Source organism: Nanorana parkeri, unplaced genomic scaffold (genome assembly GCF_000935625.1).
Source record: "Nanorana parkeri isolate BGI_ZX_2015 unplaced genomic scaffold, ASM93562v1 scaffold1825, whole genome shotgun sequence".
NCBI lineage: Eukaryota > Metazoa > Chordata > Amphibia > Anura > Dicroglossidae > Nanorana > Nanorana parkeri.
In genome coordinates, this window is record NW_017308093.1 from 219,883 (window position 1) to 230,602 (window position 10,720).

At 45.5% G+C, this 10,720-nt stretch overlaps 1 protein-coding gene across 1 annotated transcript in view; it reads left to right on the forward strand.

Annotated features, from left to right (window-relative positions):
• RAB3D (RAB3D, member RAS oncogene family) overlaps positions 1-2,806 on the forward strand; it is a 20,742-nt gene extending 17,936 nt beyond the window's left edge. The window contains exons 4-5 of the mRNA XM_018571744.1: positions 869-993; positions 1,980-2,806. Of these exons, the coding sequence (XP_018427246.1) occupies positions 869-993; positions 1,980-2,161 (307 nt within the window). The 3' untranslated portion in view covers positions 2,162-2,806. The remainder of the gene's footprint in view (positions 1-868; positions 994-1,979) is intronic.
• Positions 2,807-10,720: the final 7,914 nt, after the last annotated feature.

Consider the following 10,720-nt stretch of genomic DNA (forward strand, 5'->3'; position numbering starts at 1 on the left):
GGATCGCTTGTATATTAACGGGCATCGCTGCCTCTTTTCAAATAGCGGGGATTTCCCGCTCGCGCGCGCCGCGCGCCGTGCCCGAGCGGGCGGATGTAACAGGACGTGTATACACGCCCAGTTACATCCAAGAAGCTCCCGGCAGGCCGTGTATACACAGCGGCTGGCCGGGAGGTAGTTAATATAAAGTACACTTTTCCTTTAATATCTAGGATCCTGTCCAGGATCCTGTCACCTGCACTCCATAGAGCGGTGTGACCTTGCAAGATGGTGGTGCTCGTAGTGATGACATGGATGGTGCCGTGTGGAACTCTAATGAAGATCAGATAGTCACCAGCACACACTCAATGTATCATTGATCCTGTTTCATTTTATTGAATAAACATCACCATTTGTCATATACAGTGGTACCTCGGTTCACGAACTTAATTCGTTCGGCGATTCTGGCCGCAAACTGTGATCAGACCGTGATCTCGACTAGAGGAAGCCATGACCATGTGTCAGAGCAGGGAAAATGGCTGCGGTTGTGTTAGTCACCCGAAGCGGAGTTCGCGAATGGAAGCAACATTTTGCCAAACTTCCTGTTCGCGAACCGAACTGTTCGCGAACAGAAGCGTTCGTGAACCGAGGTACCACTGTATATGCAATGTTTCAGGACTGCGCAAGGTCCTTTCCTCAGCGCGACATAGTGACCAGGTAGGAACCCTGCGTGGCCTCAAAATGTTGCCTATATATGGCGAATTATGATGTTTATTCAGTACAATGAACCAGGATCAATGATACATTGTGTGTGTACTGGTGACTATCTGATCTTCACAGGATCTGATTGGGTTCACTCATTTTAGGTTTCTGTCTCTTTACCTGATAGGGCAACACAAATCAAGACATACTCCTGGGACAACGCACAGGTCCTGCTGGTTGGGAACAAGTGTGACTTGGAAGACGAGCGAGTAATCCCAGCTGAAGATGGACGAAGGTTGGCTGAGGAACTTGGTAAGTGATGTGTGGGATTTGCTCTGCCTGGGAAAAGTAGTCTTCTGACCTAGAAAAGACAGAAGCAGCATGTGGTAGTACCGCACAGCCTACAGGGAAGGCCTGGGGATCTTCACTAAAATCTCACAGCAGCTAATTTTTTAAAAATACATTTGAGAGGTTATGGAAATTAATTCTGATGGGTTTTTTTTTTTTTTAAAGACCGACCCATAGAGACTGAGCGGAGGGGCTGCATGACTGGGGTGAGGAATAGTCCCTGTAGAAGGGGTTAAAATAAAATGGGAATTAGCTGTATTTACCTGATTGGACGTTGGGGTCGGGTGTCCGGGAGGAGCCGCATGGGTTGGAACTGCAAGGGCTGTGGGGCGTTCTTTCCAGAAAGTCGACGTAGGAAGCAGGTTGTCCCGACCGCCCTCCCTGAATGTTGTGGTTTCTGAGGTCTTTTTTATGTCACGGCAGCTTGGTGGGTTAGGGGGTCATTGGGGGGTCTGAAACTCTGAGTCAGGTACACAAATGGGGGGCCATCAGCTAGTATGGGTGCTTCCCCCTGTTGGTGTCAGTATTTGTATTTGGCCCCTTGGAACTTGGGAGCAGTAACTGTCCTTGAGCCGGTTGGGGTGCGGCTGCGGACATGGGAAGAGTTTTAGGAGAGGCCTTATTTGGGCTGTTAGATGCTCAAAGACCCCTTCTCAGATCCAACAGTCGTTAAGAGTATTTATTTGTATATAATTTTGTTTATTACTTTGTTTATTACTTAATAAAAGGACTGCTGTGGCCATTTAAATCCATGTCGCGCACAGTCTGTGTGTTTATTGGGGTTTTCTAACAGAGGGACGTAATCGACTAATCCATCAGTCAAGTCAGTTGTCAAGTACAATCTGCTAAATGGCCATAAGGCAACATAGACAGCTTCACCTTCAAACCCTTGTCTACAACGTAGCCCATTATTACAACACATAACAGGCACCGTTTTGCTTTTTCCTCAGGGTTCGAGTTTTTTGAGGCCAGCGCAAAAGAGAACATCAACGTGAAGCAAGTCTTTGAGCGTCTGGTGGACATCATCTGCGAGAAGATGAATGAAAGCCTGGAGAACGGACCGGGGCCAGCTAGTGGTACCACACACCTTTCCGACTCTTCTCCAAAGGAGCAGAATAACTGCTCATGTTAGTCTGCAGCCCCGTTTTACAGAAAGCACCCAGCTAGGTCACAGAGATGTCTCTAATCATATTCAATGCTCAGCAGTCAGCAAAAATAACTGCCCGATTGGGACGGACACCCCTAAACTGTGTAATACCCGGAGACAGGGTGGCCTTTCCTATTACATTCCCAGCTGAGTATGTGAGAGACAAAACTAGACACTGTTACATACACATGCCCATTCTTATTCATTGTTGCAGATCATTTATATCCCAGCCTTACATGGGGTGTAATTTAAAAAACAAGGGAATAGCAACACAATATCACTGCCTGATATCACAGGACATCACATGGTCACGTAGATGGGTGTTTCCTGGGGCCAAGATAGGTATTAATTTGCCATCAAGTGCCAAAGATTATCTGAACGTGCCCGTACCACGGCCCGTTCTGAGGGCTCTGCAAAGCATTGCTCTGCATGGTTTTTTTTTGTTTTTTTTCCCTCAAGTGCTCTGCATGATGCTACTGGACCCGTTCTACGTGTTTTGTGTCTGGGACTGTACATGATGGACTGAGGGGGGGAGCCAAGCAAAGGTCACGGGAACACAGATCGATGTATATATCTGGGCATACCGGCCATGAAGGTTTTAGCACTCTGGATATTTTGCCCTCTACTGTTGTAAAAAAAAAAATTAGGAGATGTTTACATTTTTAATAAAAGGAAATGCCCTTTTATTGTACACAGCCAGTGTATGTGTATAGGTGATCAGCCGATGTCTTAATACTGTATGCGTGAGCGATTTTTTATATATATATATATATATAGCATATAATTGGATGTAAATGCTAACTTTTTGGGGGTCTTGGGCCTAGATCTGCTTGTAGAATCTGCTTGTGCTGAATCTGGAAATGATAATGTGCCTAAATTGTATTTTAAAGGAGAACTATGAGGTGAGTGCTTTTCACTCACCTCATAGTTCTAGCCGACCTGTGACAATGAGACTGTCACAGGCCGGCTCAGTAGATCGGGAAGTGAGCGAACACATACCGGCGCTCGCTCACTTCTCGATCCTGTCACTGCAGAGAGCCGTGACAGGGGAGGGACTGGATTCCCCCCTCCCTTGTCCGATCCTCCAGCGCTGACTGGTGAAACGGATGGGGGAGGGGGCGGGTACAGCTGGCTCTGCCTTTAGATAGGCAGAGCCAGCTGTCACTCACGCAGCTGGGTGTATCCAGACATAATTGTCGGGATCCGTTTCAGCTGCGGCGTCTAAGTATACCACGAGCTGTAGCTCGCGGTATACTGAGCTTTGGGTGACGGGTGGGGCGCTAGTTTGTGTCCTCCCGTTACCCTTAGGAGAACTATGGGGAAAAGCCCTGACCCCATAGTTCTCCTTTAAGTCTAAAATGCGTAGTAAAACGTACAGTCTGGACTGCAAGGATAAGCATAAAGTGGACCAACAATTAAGTATATCTTTAGGAATTAACTGATCAGGAAGAGATTTGTGCACGGATACCATCCTCATCGAAGCAGTATGGATCTGATGCCACTGATGTGACATCCATGTCCGCCCAGTTTTCTCCTCCAACTTGTGATGGAGAAAAGAACTAAAACTGCCGGATCCATGTCGGTCTATGGGGAGTCGGATGTAAATGGACATGTGTCTGTTTACATCAGATTACCCCCAATTTGGCACGATCAGGTCTGGCAAAACAGAACTCAGGCCGGAGTCTGGGGAGGGGACTGGATGTAAACGGACTTCTCAAGGTCCCTTTCACACGGACACTGTCAGTTGCGATCAGCAGGGGACCTGGGTCACCGCTGTATCATCTGTGATTGCTGAGTTATTTCCTCCATGTAGGAAAAAAATTAACTTACCAGACTCATGTTAGGTCTATGGGGAGTCGGATGTAAGCAGACACGTTGCCATTTACATGAGATTCCCCCGATCCGTCTCAATCGGGTCCACCAAAACAGAAGTCTGTTCCATTGTGTTTTCCGGACCTAGACGGAGTCGGGGGGAATCTGATGTAAACGGACACACGTTGTTTAGATACGGCTGCCCATAGACTAACGTATAGGCTTCCAGTAAGATCCACTTGAAAAGCAGACTGGCAGGCCTAATCAGACCGCCCATCTGAAAGGGGTCCAATGAATCAGTCTGACATGATCCCAGCAAGGGGCGTTTTACCTGTGTGGTATGGCGAGTCCTGAGAAAAGAGAAATAATTTCTCATGTAGGCTGAGAAGGAAAATCCTAGGTGTGTGCTCTGTAAGGTAAATATTTAACTTACGGCACTAGAGGCGTTTCAGTCAACAAAATCTTAAAGATCCCTTATTACCTGGTATTCCTAAATGATACAGGACACGCCGATAAGCTACAACCACAGTCCTTTCACCTCTGCCTTATATATATGTACTTCAGAGCAGAATCCTCAGACCTGCTTCAAAAAATGTTTTGGGATTAAAGGAATCCATACGTTGGGTGAAATGATTGTCCGATGAATGCCAATTGGTAGGTTGCTCTCTCTCTCTCTTTGTTTCTCACCATTCTGGGATTGTTTAAATGTATTTGATATTATGGAGAGTACTATGTGCAGCTTGGAAACATTAGAGGATAGATCAGAAACACTCAGACATCCAAGGGGGGATCAGGGGAGAACTGGGCTGGGGAGCATTTGCCCCCTGGGCAAGTACTAATAGGTTATGTTGAGCTGGTGGCTCTGTGACAAGAGACTTCACCATTCTGACATTAACCAGAGCAATACTATTCACTGGGGGGAGAGGAGACTGAGGAATGCCTCCTCCTGCCTGCAGAAGACCGATGACATCATGTCAGCCTTGGCAAAGTCAATGGAGGTGGCTTTTTAATGAGCAAAGCTTTTAGGGAAAAAAAAATATTCTATTGTTGTATATTGTGACATGTCAGGAAATGATTAGTAAAGTTACTGAGTGGTCCACTTTAACACTTCCACCAGTGAATAAAGCTTAATTGAACCTCATAGAAAGTCACAAGGCAGAATTGACATGATTGGGTCTTCTCTCTCAGTCCTGGAAGTAGATGGTGATAATAGATGATAACCGGAACAAAGATGGTACCATCCTTCTGTAGAGAAAAGCAAATGAGTGCTGGGGGAGTACTCAGTGGCGTCACAAGGGGGGTACGGCCCCCACCCGGGTGACACCACTGAAGGGGTGACACCAAAATGACTGACTGTCATTTTGGTGTCACCCCCCTCTGAAAAGTCGGGCACTCGGTCAAGGACAGAGAGCCCGACAGTTGCTCGAGAGAGGAGGGGACCCGACGGCATTCCTTATCCCGCTGGGTGACGTCCCCTCCTCTCTCTGCCGGCATCTATCTCCAAGATGGCCGCCGGCAGGTAACAGCGGTACCGCACGTGACGTCATCACACGCGTACGCGGGGTGTCACGCGGAACCGGCACCGGGTGTCACCCCGCCACAGGACACCTCTGGGAGTACTGTGATCTTGGTACTGGGAGAGGCAATGAATACCAGCAATGACACCTTACTTATCACTCACGGACCTAACCTAAAAAATATATTGCATGCTTGCTCTGATTTAACTACTTAACGCGAACCGAAGAATGCATTGTTCTTGTGACCGCCATTCTCCGCCGCAGATTCCTAGCAAGGTGAAAGTTTATAGGGATCCATGGCTTTGAGGATAATTGGCCAAATGCTCTGAATTGTTTCCACTCTCTCAGCGGTGACACGTCCCTCTTATTGTATAGAACCTATCCAGGAAGCGTGTACAAAGCTGCAGGTATTTCAAGAGTAACCAGCCCAGCAGTGACACCGACCAGGAATTCTGCTTCCTTTGCAATGAGTGGTTTTCTATAACTGTAGTTTCTGTGGCGTCTGAGGAGTTAATCCAGACTGACCGACATCCTACAAATGCTATTGTAATTAACAAGAGAAGTATGCGGATGAACCTGAAAATCCAGGTGAACTATGGGTAGAGTAAACTGTGCAATGTGATCAAGAATTTCAGGCTGTGGCCATTCAGTCATACAGATATGTAAATGCTACTTTACCACATGGAAGGCAGTGAGTAGTTAGGTAATAGTACCTGGAACATACCTATCACATGTGCTAGTTATCATTTACATGAGGCCGGATCAATGAGAAATGAATTGTAACTGGCTGCAGTTGATTACTGCATTATACACAATGCTCTTTGCATGGGCGACGTGTACTATAGTCTTTGATCCATTTTTAAAGCATTCTTTTTGAAAGCAGGAAGGTAACTGCAGCACCATGCATCCCATCTTTTTTTTTTTTTGCCCCTTTGTCCATACGAACAGAATCATGAATGTTTCTTTCTACTATAATGTTGCAGTTCTGTTCCTGCCGGTTAACACCTTTTTCTGTTTTAGTCAGGGGGGAGCAGATGACAAATACAGGGATGCTCCTTATGCGGTTTAAATCTGCTTTCGATCTAGTACAGTTCCTTAGCACATACCTTCCATGTGTTACACTTACATGTCTCGGCTCCTCCGACTTCTTCACCGTGCAGCCTGCTGGAGCCTCTTCCCCGAAAGTCTTCTGGCCAGGCTGTTCTTGTGCACCCCAGTTTCATTCATCCCTATAAAAAAGGATGTTCAACATCAATGAAAAGTCCATTAATCCCTAAAAGTCCACTCACCCCTATAGAAAGACTGTCCACCATTGATTAAAACTCCATATAGTCTTAAAAGTCCATTCATCACTTAGAAAGGCTGTCCACCATTGATCAAAAGACTATTTATTCCTAAAAGTCCATTCATCCTTATAGAAAGGCCATCCACCTTCGATTAAAAACTCCATATAGTCTTAAAAGTCCCATCATTCCTATTGAAAGATTGTCCACCATTGATGAAAAGTCTATTTATCCCTAAAAGTCCATTCATCCCTATAGAAAGGCCGTCCACCATTGATACAAACTCCATGTAGTCTTAAAAGTCCAATCATCCCTTAGAATGTCTGTCCACCGTCAATAAAAACTCAATCAATCCTTAAAAGTCCAATCATCTCTATTGAAAGGCCGTCCACCATTGATGAAAAGGTATTTATTCCTAAAAGTCCATTCATCCCTTAGGAGTATACCAAAAGTACAGTTATTCTTTAAAGAATAAACAAGGAGTGATGAAAACTGAAGTAGCGTAGGCTGTGTTTTCTATCGATCTTGCAGTGATGTAAAGCAGCAGCATCTCTATGGAAAGTCCAGTGCTGGTTTAGAGAGAAGACCAGGCACTGGTTTGGAAAGCTTATTATATCTCACTGGCCCTGGAAACATTGGCAACTGCTGACACTCCATGTCTTCTATTATTATTCTAGAGGTTCTTCCTGAAGCAAAATACAGACAATAAGGGGTTTCCCAGGGCCTAGAGTCTCTAGCAGCCCTTTGAGAGACCATATGACTCTGGAACTGGTTAAGTCACCCCATGTCTTTGTTATCACAAACACATCTGCACTGCTATATTCTATTACTGCAGAATATGTACAATCTGGGAACCATGTGTGGTCATCATGAAGGTCCTCTAGGTTTGGTTTCCCCCATCTCATTGCCTGTACAATTGGGCTTCAGAGACTTCAGACCTTTCTGGTGAATGAAAGCGTCAAAGACACAACATTCACTGGAGAATGCAAATAGGACATATAAGGTTCATTCATCACCAAAAGAAGTGTCAGCTCTTCCATCCCTAAGAAAGGCCTATTTTTCTTATGGTTGATACATATATATATTCTGCTTCCTGGACTGCTGAGCGCACACGCCTGTATTTTTAGACTTGTTACAGGGAGCCTTTGCTCACAGCAGGTTCACTTACCTGCCTCCTCCCCTCTCCAGCTTCACATACTTGCCTTCCCTTTGCTCGCCACCCTCTTCCCCATTGCCCATTAGCTCATTGGGAGCAAAGAGAATTACCCGATACTTCCAGGTATGGAGACTCCTTCCCCTTTCTACCACATGACAGCACTGGTGCTAGGTGATTGGCTGCTTAGGCAATCAGTGCTATTACTTGGGGTGGAGAGTGTCCTCAGTCCCGAATCCCCTCTTTTGGCTTGAAAAGAAGATTAGCATGTGCAGCTATGGTGGAGGACCATTAAGTGAACCTGTTTTAGCTTTAGTGAACCTGACACTACAGGACCTAGCAGTGACATAGGAGTCAAAGGATGGAACAATGCAGGACTGTGAGGCACAGCCACGCAACACTCCTTAAAGTGTCCAATGCCAAAGAGTATTATGGCTGCTGCAGAGCTGAAACACAGGGAACGCAGGACACATGAGCGGTGAGTATAATGCTATTGCAGGGGCCTTTCGTGTGGATTTTTTTTCGCAACAAGATTGCTTTAAGGGCCATGTTCCCGATAGGTCTTTGTAATATCCCCTTCACACACCGTACCGATGTACCCCAAAATCCAACGGGTGCTGGAGCAACTGGTGGATGGCGCCACAATGTACGATCTAGAAGATATGTTGTCCGCACACCATTCTGCTTCGGAATGTCTTTTTTATTTGTATTCCTTTACCATGACATGTGAATGCAACGTTTCGGAGCCTCACAGGACCCTCACAGCCTCACAGTGTCAACACTTTGCCTGGCGAAGGGGTCCTGTGAGGCTCCGAAACGTTGCATTCACACGTCATGGTAAAGGAATACAAATAAAAAGGACATTCCGAAGCAGAATGGTGTGCGACAACATATCTTCTAAATGTTCCCTTTAGGGTATAGTAAGCTAAGAGCCAGCAATGGCAAAGTAAATTTTGTCCCTATTGTTCCCATAGTCATGTACAGTTAACTACAGAAACACCAACTCGCAGTGCCAGGCTGCTGTAAACAAAGCAAGTAGAGTCCTGTCTTGTATTAAGAAGGGAATGTATTGCAGGGACAAGTCTATAATTTGTCCACTTTACAGACCACTGGTTCGGCCTCATCTGGAGTATGCGGTCCAGTTTTGGTCACCAGTCCTCAGAAAAGATGTCCTTGAGTTGGAAAGAGTCCAGCGGGGGGCAACCAAACTCATAAAGGGGATGGACGACCAGAGCTATGAGACAAGGCTACTAAATTGAAATATGTTCTATTTGGAAGTAAGGAGATTAAGGGGGGACATGATTTTCATGTATAAAATGTTTACCGGGGATAGCAACATTATTAACAAACTCTTCACGGTTAACCCCATAACAAAGACTAGAGGCCACTACCTAAAATTGGTGGAAAAAAAATTTCAGCACAAGGGGCGCAAGGGGTTCTTTTCAGTTAGAGCGGTTAAGGTCTGGAACTCGCTGCCACCGGCAGTGATTTCAGCTAAGAGTGTGGAATCATTCAAGAAACTCTTGGACGATTTCCGTGGAGACCATAACATACAGGGGTACAAGTACTCCTAAGAACAAGATCACACATGGACTGGTACACACGCACACACCAGCAGAACCATAAATGCACACACGCAATATGTTGGACTTGATGGACTTATGTCTTTATTCAACCTCAAATACTATGTAACTGAAGAAGAGAACAGTGTTACGTGGTCACAAGAATCTCTGCAGCCCCATAACATGCCGCTTTCTCCTTTTATCTAGGCAGGCTTTTGATTGGGTGATTCTACAGTCCAATAGAAGCTCGAAATATATAAGCAAATATGAAGTCTCCAATGACTTTAATTTGTACCCCAAACCACCCAACTTTATTGGATGAGAAAATAGACTGAGCCTGGTCAATGTTATGCCGTCATTCACGTGTGCCTAGGGAAGCGTGTTACATGTAGACGGAGGGGTGGAAAATGCTCTAGCATGCAAAATGAAGGTATTACCAGGAGAAGATAATTTGAAGATAATTACACACTTTGTGGTCAACTGTCTTGAGTTAATTAGTGAGGATCTATAGTATAATCAGGAGCCGGAGATGAAGATCAGTGAAGTTCCCTGCCTAGATTATCCAGTGGGCAATGAGTCAATTAAAAATAAGGTAGCACATAGGCTGAAAAAGGACACATGTTAATCGAGTTCAACCAACCAGAGGTGAGAAGACCTCTGATTTTGGTTACATTAGATTCTGCTGTGTATCACGGGAGATCGCCCCCCCGCAAGCCGAGACCCCTTCGGAACATATGATCACTCTGGTGGGGGTCTCCTGATCACTACTGTTCCCTCCCAGGTAAGCAGTGCCAGGTTAGGTTGCCTACACCACTCACTATCTCCCCCTTTCCCCTCCCTCCTGCATTGTTTTTAATTTGCTGGATAAGCAGAGTCAACCTTGCAAAGGATACAGAGTGTTCTCTGCTACGCTCAGGAGATTTGCTGCCCTGAGGGTGGCCGGCTCGTGTCTGCGTGTCCGACTTCCTTGTAATATCTTTTAGCAGTCTAAGAAAACTGCAATAAAAACTGCACTGCACGCGTTCGTACAGATATACCTAACCAAGGAAAGCTCATACTTCTCTATATCAAAGCTAAATAAAATAAAACTTGAAATACTTACACCGATCAGCCACAACATTCTGACTACTAAAATGGACAAGTGTGAGAATTTGAGAGATTTTGACAAGAGACAAATTGTGATGTCTAGACAACAGAATCAGGGCAAATTCAAAACT